The 14,711-nt window shown below is 45.6% G+C and overlaps 1 protein-coding gene across 4 annotated transcripts in view; it reads left to right on the top strand.

Moving 5' to 3' along the window:
- Window positions 1-14,711, top strand: part of RASA3 (RAS p21 protein activator 3) — a 398,462-nt gene that overhangs the window by 278,208 nt on the left and 105,543 nt on the right. For all 4 annotated transcript variants that reach the window (XM_063953391.1, XM_063953390.1, XM_063953393.1 and 1 more), the window contains exons 6-7: window positions 2,327-2,407; window positions 2,723-2,795. In XM_063953391.1, coding sequence (XP_063809461.1) covers window positions 2,327-2,407; window positions 2,723-2,795 — 154 coding nt within the window. The remainder of the gene's footprint in view (window positions 1-2,326; window positions 2,408-2,722; window positions 2,796-14,711) is intronic.

Raw genomic sequence — 14,711 nt, 5'->3', positions numbered from 1 at the left:
ACAATCTTATTTTTTTTCTGCATTATGCGGTTTGTTTTGATTTTGTTTTTTAGTTTTCTGACACATGTACAGTACATGGTGTTACTTTAAATAACATTTAATGGTTACGTACACTTTTATTTATTTATTTATTAACGTCAAGTGTGATTGGAATTTACTCACTTTTTTACAGACATGACTTAAACATTTGAACACAATTTTTCACTGCTTGTTTTGACATTGAGGACCATAGGGGTCATTCCTATTTGATCGTAGCTGTGCAACGATCGTGTTCCCAGACATGCGGGGAGACGCACAGCACAGGGCTAATCCGCTCCACATGTCTGTCCGGCCCCCCTTCCCCCCGCGCACAAGTACAAAAGCATCGCACAGCCGCAATGCTTTTGTACTTGTTGAGTAACTCCCGGCCAGCGCAGCTCCTGCGGCTGTCCGGGAGTTGCTAGTCGCTCCCCCTGGTCGCAGGTTCTGCGTGTGACATCACTCAGCCACTGAGCCCCGCCCCCAGCAGGGTCCGGCCACACCTGCGTTGGCCGGACCGCGCCCCCAAAACGGCGGCCTACCGCCGCCCCCTCCTGCCCATCAACCACCTCTACCTGTCAATCAGGCAGAGGCGATCGCTAGGGAAGGACGGAATTCGCCGTCCGGCATGTGCCGGCGCATGCACAATTCCGACCCGAACAACTGCAGCGAGCGATCGGGTTGGAATGACCACCCATATTGGAATCATCCAGTTGTATAGGCTTCTTGCAATCCAGAAGCATCAGCGTGGACTTTTTCCTTGTCTTGCATAATAATATGGCTGTGTTTTATATACCATCATATGTAAAGTAGCCAGTATTTTTAAAGGAGTTATATTATCACCCTATTTGTAGTAAATTAATTCTCCTGAGTAACAGAACAGTAACTGGTGTACATAACCTATGTGGGTTATATGGTAGAAAGCTGTCTGCGTTGTCCTCTCAGATGAAACTGTATGACTGGGTAAACTCCACCCAAGTAAGTATTGGTTTTGCTGTCTGGATAATAAAAGGTTCTTGAAGATGGTACAGACTAGACCAGTGTTCTTTTTTTAACCAAAAATGCAGCAGGAGCTTCTTCATTTAGTTAGAGCTGCTTTAGTAGCCTGTCCCATAGACAGCCAGCAATGACAGAATGAGTAGACATAGGGGGTCATTCCGAGTTGTTCGCTCGTTATTTTTTTCTCGCAACGGAGCGATTAGTCGCTAATGCGCATGCGCAATGTCCGCACTGCGACTGCGCCAAGTAAATTTGCTATGCAGTTAGGAATTTTACTTACGGCATTACGAGGTTTTTTCTTCGTTCTGGTGATCGTAATGTGATTGACAGGAAGTGGGTGTTTCTGGGCGGAAACAGGCCGTTTTATGGGAGTGTGTGAAAAAACGCTACCGTTTCTGGGAAAAACGCGGGAGTGGCTGGAGAAACGGAGGAGTGTCTGGCCGAACGCTGGGTGTGTTTGTGACGTCAAACCAGGAACGACAAGCACTGAACTGATCGCAGATGCCGAGTAAGTCTGGAGCAACTCAGAAACTGCTAAGAAGTGTCTATTCGCAATTCTGCTAATCTTTCGTTCGCAATTTTGTTATGCTAAGATTCACTCCCAGTAGGCGGCGGCTTAGCGTGTGCAAAGCTGCTAAAAGCAGCTTGCGAGCGAACAACTCGGAATGACCCCCATAGAGTGGTCTATTCTGCCCTGTAGTCATGTGTTCAATCATATGCACGAAATGCATCTGGGAAAGTGCAATATAGTAACAAAACCATTTATACATGAAAATATTTATCAGTGTTAAATTCTATTTCATTTTACACAGCTATATGTACCCACACAAACTGCCTTCTTGACCCAGGAAACTTGGACTCATGGGCCTTAATGCAATAAAGTTCAATTTCGGTAACCGTGCGCAGATGCTGGCTGAACTTGGACGTTTTTTAAGGGGGAAATCATGTACAAGGCTAAACCATGCCTTGTAAATGATTGCCTCTTAAAAAAACATCCGAGTTCAGCTGGCATCCCGCTCGGTCGCCGAACTCTGACTACATTGCATCCCGCCCATGTGCTGCGATGTGAATAAAAAGAGGAGAAAATACACTTTATAGAACTTCTGTAGCACAAAACTTACAAGTTCCCAGAAATGTTCTATCTGAAATGTTTTCCAATTTTAGATGGCCTTAAACATAACAATTCAGTTTATATTTTGTTTTGCTGTAACATTGTACCCACGTTTAAGGGGTTTCCATTACTTAAAAAGTATGTGTTTAGTAAATGAATTTGCTTTGTAATCTTTATAATATTTTCTTTACTTTACAGAGTGTTAGAATGCCGCGGCCTACCCATTGTCAATGGTCAATGCGATCCTTACGCTACTGTAACTTTACTGGGACCAACACGGTTAGTGTTTACCATGTCTTTTGCTGAATTGTGTAATTTCTGCTCCTTCCTATAACTGCCCCATTTTGTGCCTGATGTCTGTCTACAAAACTATGCTTAGCCGAGAAAGAAACAAAAATGTCATAGTATAGTATAGTGCAGCTGCATGCACTGGCTTTTAGTAGCAACACGTTTGCTGTCATTTAATTAGTGATACTTAATAGCATTAATACTAATATATATGTTAAAAAAACACTGCTTGCATCAGATACATTTGATCAAAATCCTTAGTGATATCTTGTTTTTTTTTTTCTTGTTTTTTCTTACTACTTTCAGGACAGAGTCAAAGAAAACTAAAGTCAGAAAGAAGACTAACAACCCACAGTTTGATGAAGTGTTTTATTTTGAGGTTGGTATTTACGTGGGCGTGGTGAGGAGATGAAATCTCATATCCTCAGATGTTTGGAAGCCTATGCATGTGAGCTGCCAACTGTCCTCTTTGCTAATGTGAAACATTGCAAGATGAACTCTGCAGCCATGTGCAGGGGTTACCGAGTCTGTTTCCTGTGTGTCCGTCCTGGGATCACACATTGTCCCAGACGAGTTGTCACATTCGCTGCTGTTCCATTTTAGTTTTTATCGCTCCCCCCCCCACAGGTTACTAGTAATGTTTGTGGCCATCTATTTTTTTTTTTTTTTTAACGTCTGCTTGACCTTTGGATTACTTCTACTTTCTCATCTAAAACAAGTTTTCCACTTTTAGATAAATTTAAATTACTGGCTTGGATTAGTCTCATGCTTTTTTTTTTCAGTCAGTCTGCTGCAGTCTAAAAAAAAAAACCATTACTAATTTAGACAGTTCTTTCCTTTTGTTGCCCCTTTATCTATCCACTGCAGAGAGCATGAAAGCTATGTATCATCCCAAAGCAGTGAACACTGTCTGACATAAACACTTGGCTGAGAAACATACAGAAACAAATGGAAGCTTTTTTATAAATATATATATATAATCTCTCTTAGAGGTTCCGAGACAAATCGAGTCCCAGTTCGGAATCATTTTGTTTATCGATTTTTAAAGGAATCTAAAACTGAATCCGGACCAAAACACTTTTTGCTAAATCATGATGAATTAGAACTAAACCAAAACATGGGGCTCTGCGCACATCTCTAAAATATATATACTGTAAATATATATAGGTGTATATATAATATATATTAACAGATACTGTACATAGGGCATAATTCAGACCTGATCGATAGGCTGCGTTTTCATGCAGCCTGCGATCAGGTCTTAACTGCACATCGCATGTGTATGCACCACAATGCGCAGGCGCGTCGGTCCGTAGCGCCGGGCAGCGATGGATTGTGCGAGAAAAGCGATTGCACGGGCTATCGCAAGGTGACTGACGGTAAGAGGCCGTTTGTGGGTGGCAACTGAACGTTTTTAAGGAGTGTCCTGAGAAACGCAGGAGGGTTCCTGACGTCTGCTCTGGCCCCGATCATCGCACTTGAAGAGTAAGTCCTGGTCTGTGCAGAGACTGCACTAACCTCTGTTTGTGCAGCTTTCCTGCACATGCGATCGCACCCCTACACAGCGATTTCCCCCTCCTCCTGTAAGCGGAGACTTCCTGATCGTAGGGATGCAAAAAACGCACCCTAGCGATCAGGTCTGAATTAGGCCCATAGAACAGCATATTCCGTTGCACATTTTACAATTGGGAGCAATCAGTAATAAAACAAAACTGAGTAATAGCAGGCAGTCAAAGAGGTAAGAGGGCCCTGCTCACAATCAGACTATAGGGAAATAGGCATTGATACACATAAGTGCTACTTAATTGCATAATGGTCTTGCCATATTGCAAAGGATCTTGAGGGGCTGTATGATATAGGGACACAGGAACATTGGTCAATGGTCATGAGGATGTGAAAGTGAAGAAACAGAAAATATTTCAGTTTGTGTGGACTGTATTGAGGGGATATAATTAGGTAGGATATCTTATGAGAGTTATGTGGGTGGTTCTGGATATTTATAAGCTTGTCTGAAGAGACTATTAATCTGTTGTCTGTGGGAGGGCGTTCTGCAGAGTGGAGATGCAGCCTGAAAAAAGTAATGTAATCGTGAAAGGGAGCAAGTAATGCGTGTGGATAAGAGATGCAGAACTTGTGCAAAGCAGAGAGGTTCGGATGGAAGATATTTTGCGATAAGTGAAGAGATGTATGTTGGTGTAGTTTGCCTAATAGTCTTATATGTAGGTAAAAATATTTTATATTGTACAGTATATGGTAGAATACAGGCAACCAATGGAGGGACTGACAGAGCAGATCAGCAGTTGATAAATGTTCAGAAAGGAAGGTTTGCCTTGCAGCTCATTCAGAATGGATTGTAGTGGTGAGAGACTGTTTTGGGGAAGACCAGTTAGAAGACAATTACAATAATCAATGCGGGAGATAATGAGAGCATAGATTAGAGCTTTTGCAATGTTCTGTGTAACATATGGTTATATTCTGGATAGGTTTTTTAGATTTATGTAACATGTTGTTGAGACAGATTGAATGTGAGGAACAAAGGACAGTTCAGAGTCAAGGATGACACCTAGACAGCGAGTTTCTGGGGTAGGGTTAATTGTCGCGTTAATAAACACTGATAGAGATTTTAGGTTGGTAACTACTATTGGCCGGTTGAAATATTATTAATTATGTTTTGGACATATTAAGTTTGAGGTGGTGAGATGACATCCAAGATGATACGCCAGAAAATTTTTCAGTATAATAAATAAATATTTGCAAAAGTTAGTAAATTACTGTAATATGAAAGTGGATTATTTACTTAAATGACCTGTTCTAATTTTATACTGATCCAGACACCTATCCCTGTATTCCTGCAGGATGCACTGTCCTGCTTCTTGGCTCTACAGTAGTTTATTTGAGGGGAGTTTAGAATAAAACAGTCAAACACCAAAGACACAGTTCAGTTCTCTAGTATGTGTTGTCACAGATGTTCGGTTGTGCACATCGTCGAGGTTTATGGTAGGTTAACATTGCACATCCATGCTGATACTGTTGGACATGAGGTGCGGTCTTTCTGCTCGTTCTCTGGTACTCGTCCTCTGATACTAATACGACCATCACTTTGAATTGGATTGCCCCCTTACTTCAGTATTGGAATTTCCTATACAGTGGTCCTAATTCATATTTGTATGAGATGCCGATGTTCACGCAACTGAGTGATTATCGATAGATTACACATGTGCCGCAATCGGACTGTGCAAGCACCAAGGTACCTTTTGTGGTGCTGCTCCAGTGAGGATTTAAACGCAGAGTGATTGACAGGAAAGGACCATTTAGGTGAGGGAGTTGGGGCCGTGTGTTTGCCTTCAGCTGCTTTCATATGTGTATAGAAACATGACACCAGCATGGCTGCTGCCACAGCCAGTCTGCGTGACCATAGACTCACTCGCTATTGCAACAATGCTGCATATATGTACACAGGGGGATCAGTATGATATCCCGGCGGTCACGAGACCGACGCTGGGATCCCGACAGCCGGGATACCGGATGCAAGTGCAGCGTGTCTGCTCGCCACACTTGTTGGCTGTCGGGATCCCGGCTGTCAGGATACCGCTGCAATCCTGACACCCAGTGAAATATCGGGGGTCAGAATCTCCACCACCAGCTGGATTGGGTGGGGATTCCAGCTGGTGGTGGAGATTATGACCACCGATATCTCACCAGGAATCAGGATTCCAGCGGCGGTATCCTGACAGCTGGGATACCGACAGCCGGTAAATTGACTGCCTACCGTACACAGTAGTTTAGGACTTTGCAATGACTCCGGTGGGCGTCTATATTCTATTCAGGGGGCAACCTCACTTGCGATGATTACCAAGTCCATAGACTGAAAAAACACAGCTGCATAGGCAAGTGTGGACAAACATGAATTTGGCCCGGTGTTACCACAATCACAGGACCATTTAGGACTGGGCGCACTATACTTTTTGAAGAACAAAGATTTTGTACAGCAAACCTTGTACTACAACTGCCTCCATTCTAGTTGGTGTGGATACAAATTGCAGCGTAATGACAGAAGCAGTGTTCAGTTACCAGTTTATGGATTTGTACACCAGTCCAGCCTTATGTGGTAGCGTCAGAGGAGTGCCTCTGCGCACTTCACGCATCCATCCTTTCATTTATAAATATTTCATGTGAAAATACTTTTTCTATGTGCTGCATTTACCTCCTGCCCTATATTTAGTCTATTCACTCTCCCAAGCACTATGTAAAACAATATTTTTACTGAAAAGTGATGTGATCTTTGGGGCTAACTAAATATACTAACAACGGTTTTTTGTCTACAACTAATTACTAAATTAAAAAAATAAAGTATTGACAGCTCCTAACTATTGCCTTCATAACGGATATACAGAAAGCACCTGCCCCACCCATGCAAAAGGAGAGCTGTTGTGCTGCTATAGGTTTATTGTAGTGTGGTTTTTCAACAAAAGATGTTGTTGTGGTAGTTCTCTGGGTGTGATCGTTTCACACCATGTGCTCACATCCCTGATTGTGGTAACAGCGGATATGCTAGTGAATTGCTCTCATCCCATCCCATTAAATCTAGGTCTAGACGTACAGTTGTAATGCTAACATAAGGTGCATCTGAAGCATTACATTTGAAAATATACGTTAAAGGCCTTTTACTGCTGTAGAGTCAACAGGTACAGTACCTGTGGCTGATTTGTATGGGTTGCAGTGAATTTGTCAGGTCTTCTGATATTTAAACTTTTTGGGGTTTATTTACTAAAATTCTGAGTTTGTCCAATTTTTTTTTTGTTTTTTCTAAGTGGCAACACGGGAATTTACGAAGTACAAATCCAGGCAGTGTTTGGGTTATTCCAAATGGTTTTGACGGCAAAGTTCAGAAACACGAATGATTAGACCATCGGTCAAACGCGGCTGTTTGTTCATACAAGACGGGAATTTACTATTCATTTGTATTTGGGTGTTAGTCTCTGAATGCTCAATTGCGGGTGTATTTGTTTGCGATTCGTTAAAAAAAGCAGCAAAAAAATAGACCTGCTTTTTCCTGGCGAGTTTGGATAGTCATGCGCGGATCAGTGAGATATGTGCATGGTTATCTATGGGAAAGGGTCTGTTTAGTGTGAAGATGTTTAAAAAAAATTGCGTGGGGTCCCCCCTCCTAAGCATAACCAGCCTCGGGCTCTTTGAGCCGGTCCTGGTTGTAAAAATACAGGGGAAAAAACTGACTGGGGTTCCCCCATATTTAAACAACCAGCACCAGGCTCTACGCCTGGTCCTGGTGTCAAAAATACGGGGGACAAAAAACGGAGGGGTTCCCCGTATTTCTCTAACGTCCTAGTGGATGCTGGGGACTCCGTCAGGACCATGGGGAATAGCGGGCTCCGCAGGAGACAGGGCACATCTAAAAAAGCTTTTAGGTCACATGGTGTGTACTGGCTCCTCCCCCCATGACCCTCCTCCAAGCCTCAGTTAGGTTTTTGTGCCCGTCCGAGAAGGGTGCAATCTAGGTGGCTCTCTTAAAGAGCTGTTTAGAAAAGTTTTTTTTTTAGGTTTCATTCAGTGATTCCTGCTGGCAACAGGATCACTGCAACGAGGGACTTAGGGGAGAGATCTCCAACTCACCTGCGTGCAGGATGGATTGGGATCTTAGGCTACTGGACACTGAGCTCCAGAGGGAGTCGGAACACAGGTCAGCCTGGGGTTCGTCCCGGAGCCGCGCCGCCGATCCCCCTTACAGACGCTGAAGAAGACGGCAGAACGGAGGTCCGGAAACAGGCGGCAGAAGACTTCACAGTCTTCATGAAGGTAGCGCACAGCACTGCAGCTGTGCGCCATTGTTGTCACACGGCTCACTGACCTAGTCACGGAGGGTGCAGGGCGCTGCTGGGGGCGCCCTGGGCAGCAATATAAGTACCTTATTGGCAAAATAAATACATCACATATAGCCATTAAGGCTATATGTATGTATTTTAACCCAGGCCAGTTCTTAAAAACCGGGAGAAAAAAACAGCCGAAAAGGGGGCGGAGCTTATTCTCCTCAGCACACAGCGCCATTTTCCCTCACAGAAAGGCTGAGGGGAAGGCTCCCATGCTCTCCCCTGCACTGCACTACAGAAACAGGGTTAAAACAGAGAGGGGGGGCACTGATTTGGCGATATAAATATATATTAAATGCTATAAGGGAGGAACACTTTTATAAAGGTTGTCCCTGTATAATTATAGCATTTTGGTGTGTGCTGGCAAACTCTCCCTCTGTCTCCCCAAAGGGCTAGTGGGTCCTGTCCTCTATCAGAGCATTCCCTGTGTGGGTGCTGTATGTCGGTACGTGTGTGTCGACATGTATGAGAAAAATGTTGGTGAGGAGGCGGAGCAAATTGCCTGTAATGGTGATGTCACTCTCTAGGGAGTCGACACCGGAATGGATGGCTTACTTGTGGAAGTACGTGATCATGTCAACACGCTGCGAGCCGGTTGACGACATGAGACGACCCGCAAACAAATTAGTACCTGTCCAGGCGTCTCAGACACCGTCAGGGGCTTGTAAAAACGCCCATTTACCTCACGGACACTGACTCCAGTGTCGACGGTGAAGAAACAAACGTATTTTCCTTTAGGGCCACACGTTACATGTTAAGGGCAATGAAGGAGGTGTTACATATTTCTGATACTACAAGTACCACAAATAAGGGTATTTTGTAGGGTGTGAATAAACTACTTGTAGTTTTGCCTGAATCAGATAAATTAAATGAAGTGTGTGATGATACGTGGGGTTCCTCCGATAGAAAGTTATGGGCGGTATACCCTTTCCCGCCAGAAGTAAGGGCGAGTTGGGAAACACACCTTAGGGTGGATAAGGCGCTCACACGCTTATAAAACAAGTGGCGTTACCGTCTCCAGATACGGCCGCCCTCAAGGAGCCAGCTGATAGGAAGCTGAAAAATAGCCTAAGAAGTATATACACACATACTGGTGTTATACTACGACCAGCAATCGCCTCAGACTGGATGTGCAGCGCTGAGGGGGCTTGGTCGGATTTCCTGACTGAAAATTTTGATACCCTTGACAGGGACAAGATTTTATTGTCTATAGAGCATTTTAAGGATGCATTTCTATATATGCGTGATGCGCAGAGGGATATTTGCATTCTGGCATCAAGAGTAAATGTGATGTCCATATCTGCCAGACGAAGACACGACAGTGGTCAGGTGAGGCAGATTCCAGACGGCACATGGAAGTATTGCCGTATAAAGGGGCGGTCCATCGGACCTGGTGGCCATGGCAACAGCTGAAAAATCCACCTTTTGTTCCCCGAGTCACATCTCAGCAGAAAAGGACACAGTCTTTTCAGTCTCAGTCCTTTCGTCCCCATACGGGCAGGCGGGCAAAGGCCAGTCATATCTGCCCAGGGGTAGAGGAAGGGGAAGAAGACTGCAGCAAGCAGCCCATTCCCAGGAACAGAAGCCCTTCACAGCTTCTGCCAAGTCCGCAGCATGACGCTGGGGCAGTACAAGCGGACTCAGGTGCGGTAGGGGGTCATCTCAAGAGTTTCAGCACGCAGTGGGCTCACTCGCAAGGGGACTCCTGGATCCTACATGTAGTATCCCAGGTGTACATTGGAAATTCGAGACGTCTCCTCCTCACAAGTTCCGGAAGTCTGTTTTACCAACGTCTACCTCCGACAGGGAGGCAGTATTGGAAACAATTCACAGGCTGTATTCCCAGCAGGTGATAATCAAAGTACCCCTCCTACAACAAGGGTGGGGGTATTATTCCACACTATATTGTGGTACTGAAGCCAAACGGCTCGGTGAGATCTGAAATATTTGAACACTTACATACAAGCGTTCAAATCAAGATGGAGTCACTCAGAGCAGTGATAGCGAACCAGGAAGAAGGGGACGAGATGGTGTCACTGGATATCAGGGACATTTACCTACATGTCCAAATTTGCCCTTCTCACCAAGGGTACTTCAGGTTCGTGGTACAGAACTGTCACTATCAGTTCAGACGCTGCCGTTTGGATTGTCCACGGCACCCCGGGTCTTTACCAAGGTAATGGCCGAAATGATGATTCTTCTTAAAAGAAACTTGGACGCTTTCCTGATAAGGGCAAGGTCCAGAGAACAGTTGGAGGTCGGAGTAGCACTATCTTTAATAGTTCTACGACAGCACGAGTGGATTTTAAATATTCCAAAATCGTAGCTTTTCCGAGGACACGTCTACTGTTCCTAGGGATGATTCTGGACACAGTCCAGAAAAAGGTGTTTCTCCCAGAGGAGAAAGCCAGGGAGTTATCCGAGCTAATCGGGATCCTCCTAAAACCAGGAAAAGTGTCAGTGCATCATTGCACAAGAGTCCTGGTAAAAATGGTGGCTTATTACGAAGCAATTCCATTCGGCAGATTTCACGCAAGAACTCTTCAGTGGGATCTGCTGGACAAATGGTCCGGATCGCATCTTCAGATGCATCAGCGGATAACCCTATATCCAAGGACAAGGGTGTCTCTCCTGTGGTGATTACAGAGTGCTCATCTTCTAGAGGGCCACAGATTCAGCATTCAGGATTGGATGCTGGTGACCACGGAGGCCAGCCTGAGAGGCTGGGGAGCAGTCACACAGGGAAAAAATTTCCAGGAAAGTGTGATCAAGTCTGGAGAATTCTCTCCACATAGATAGAGCTAAGAGCAAAATTATAAGGCTCTAAACTTAGCAAGACCTCTGCTTCAAGGTCAGCCGGTATTGATCCAGTGGGATAACATCACGGCAGTCGCCCACGTAAACAGAAACGGCGACACAAGAAGCTGGAGGGCAGTGAAAAAACTGCAAGGATTTTTCGCTAGGCGGAAAATCATGTGATAGCACTGTCAGCAGTGTTCTCTCCGGGAGTGGACGACTGGGAAGCAGACTTCCTCAGCAGGCATGACCTCCACCTGGGAGAGTGGGAACTTCATAGGGAAGTTTTTCCGCATGATTGTGAGCCATTGGCAAAGACCAAAGGTGGAAATGATGGCGTCCCGCCCGAACAAAAAACGGGACAGGTATTGCGCCAGGTCATGAGACCTTCAGGCGATAGCTGTGGATGTCCTAGTAACACCGTGGGTGTAACAGTCGGTGTATGTGTTCCCTCCTCTGCTTCTCATAACCAAGGTATTGAGGATTATAAGATATAGAGGAGTATGAACTATACTCGTGACTCCGGATTGGCCAAGAGGGACTTGGTACCCGGAACTTCAAGAGATGCTCACAGAGGACTAAGGGCCTGGGGAGCTAAGAAGGGACTTGCTTCAGCAGGTACCATGTCTATTCCAAGACTTACCGCGGCTGCGTTTGACGGCATGGCGGTTGAATGCCGGATCCTGAAGGAAAAAGGCATTCCATAAGAGGTCATACCTACCCTGGTCAAAGCCAGGAAGGAGGTGACCGCACAACGTCATCACCACATGTGGTGAAAATATGTTGCGTGGGTGAGGCCAGGAAGGCCCCACGAAGAAAATTCAACTAGGTCGAATTCTACACTTCCTGAAAACAGGAGTGTTTTGAGCCTAAAATTGGGGTTCTTTAAGGTTTTAAGTTTCGGCCCTGTAGAATTTCTTCCGAAAAGAATTGACTTCAGTTCCTGAAGTCCAAATTGTCAAGGGAGTATTGCATATACACCCCTTTTTGTGCCTCTAGTGGCACCGTGGGATCTCAACATAGTGTTGGGATTCCTTAAAATCATATTGGTTTGAACCGCTCAAATCTGTGGATTTGAAATATATCACATGGAAAGTGAACATGCTGTTGACCAATATCTCACATGGACAGTGACCATGCTGTTGGTCCTGGCCTCGGCCAGGCGATTGTCAGAATGGGCGGCTTTGTCTTACAAAAGCCCATATTTAAATTTCCATTCGGACAGGGCAGAACTGGGACTCGTCTCCAGTTTTCTTCCTAAGGGGGTGTCAGGTTTTTCACCTGAAACAACCTATTATGGTGCCTGCGGCTTCTAGGGACTTGGAGGTCTCCAGGTTAATAGACGTTGTCAGGACCCTAAAAATATATATATATATATATATATATATATATATATATATATAGTTTAGGACGGCTGGAGTCAGAAAGTCTGACTTGCTGTTTATATTGTATGCACTCAACAATATGGGTGCTCCTGCGTCTAAACAGACGATTGCACGTTGGATCTGTAGCACAATCCAACTTGCACATTCTGTGGCAGGCGTGCCACAGCCTAAATCTGTAAAGGCCCACTCCACTAGGAAAGTGGGCGCATCTTGGGCGGCTGCCCGAGGGGTCTCGGCATTACAACTTTGCCGAGCAGCTACGTGGTCAGGGGAGAACACGTTTGTAAAATTTTACAAATTTGATACTCTGGCTAAGGAGGACCTGGAGTTCTCTCATTCGGTGCTGCAGAGTCATCCGCACTCTCCCGCCCGTTTGGGAGCTTTGGTATAATCCCCATGGTCCTGACGGAGTCCCCAGCATCCACTAGGACGTTAGAGAAAATAAGAATTTACTTACCGATAATTCTATTTCTCGTAGTCCGTAGTGGATGCTGGGCGCCCATCCCAAGTGCGGATTGTCTGCAATGCTTGTACATAGTTATTGTTACAAAAATCGGGTTATTCTTGTTGTGAGCCATCTTTTCAGAGGGTACTTCGTTTTGTTATCATACTGTTAACTGGGTTCAGATCACAAGTGGTACGGTGTGATTGGTGTGGCTGGTATGAGTCTTACCCGGGATTCAAGATCCTTCCTTATTGTGTACGCTCGTCCGGGCACAGTACCTAACTGAGGCTTGGAGGAGGGTCATGGGGGGAGGAGCCAGTACACACCATGTGACCTAAAAGCTTTTTTAGATGTGCCCTGTCTCCTGCGGAGCCCGCTATTCCCCATGGTCCTGACGGAGTCCCCAGCATCCACTACGGACTACGAGAAATAGAATTATCGGTAAGTAAATTCTTATTTTTTCCACCAGCACCGGGCTCCACTAGCCAGAGAGATAATGTCACAGCCGGGGGACACTTTATCTTGGTCCCGGCGGCCCTGGCATTAAATCTCCAACCAGTCACCCCTGGCCGGGGGACCCCTTAAATCAAGGAGTCCCCCCCCCCCCCCCCCCCCTCCTCCAGCCACCCAAGGACCAGGGGTGAAACCCGAGGCTGTCCCCCCCCCCCCCCCCAATCCGTGGGCGGTGGATGGGAGGCTGATGGCCTTTTGTGTAAAAAAAGAATAGTGTTTTTTTGTAGCAAAACTACAGGTCCCAGCAAGCCTCCCCCGCAAGCTGGTACTTGGAGAACCACAAGTACCAGCATGCAGGGGAAAAACGGGCCCGCTGGTAGTTCTACTACAAAAAAAATACCCAAATAAAAACAAAACACAGACACCGTGAAAGTAAAAAAAGTTTAATGCACACTTACATACATACGTACGTACGTACATACATACATACATACATACATACATACATACATACATACATACATACTAACCTATGTTGACCCGAAGCACTCTGTCCTCTTGTCCAGTAGAATCCAGGGATACCTGTAAATAAAATTATACTTACAAAGAATCCGGTGTAGATCGGTCCTCTTCTTAAAAGTTATAATCCAGGGACTTGGCAAAAAAAACAAACCGCTCACCCGACCCACGAAGTGAAAGGGGATCCATGTTTACACATGGATCCCCTTTCCCCGAATGTCGGGACCCCTCGTGACTCCTGTCAAAGAGGGTCCCTTCAGCCAATCAGGGAGCGCCACGTCATGGCACTCTCATGATTGGCTGTGCGCTCCTGCACTGCCAGTCATGCGGCGCACTGTGGATGCAATGTAGCGTAGCTGCGCTACATTATATCCAATGGTGGGAACTTTGCGGTCTGCGGTACACCGCAAGGTTAAGTGGGGCCAACCACAAGAGTGACCCCCACTTAACCTCGCGGTCTACCGCAGACCGCAAAGTTCCCACCATTGGATATAATGTAGCGCAGCTACGCTACATTGTATCCACAGTGCGCCGCCTGACTGACAGTGCAAGAGCGCACAGCCAATAAGGAGAGTGCCATGACGTGGCACTCCCTGATTGGCTAAAGGGACCCTCTTTGATAGGAGTCACGGGGGGTCCCGACATTCAGGGAAAGGGGATCCATGTGTAAACATGGATCCCCTTTCAGTTCGTGGGTCGGGTGAGCATTTTGTTTTTTTGCCAAGTACGTGGATTATAACTTTTAAGAAGAGAACCGATCTACACCGGATTCTTTGTAAGTATAATTTTATGCACCGGTACCCCTGTATTCT

This window comes from Pseudophryne corroboree, chromosome 2, assembly GCF_028390025.1.
Source record: "Pseudophryne corroboree isolate aPseCor3 chromosome 2, aPseCor3.hap2, whole genome shotgun sequence".
NCBI classification, from domain to species: domain Eukaryota; kingdom Metazoa; phylum Chordata; class Amphibia; order Anura; family Myobatrachidae; genus Pseudophryne; species Pseudophryne corroboree.
This window is presented reverse-complemented; position numbering and strand designations above follow the sequence as displayed.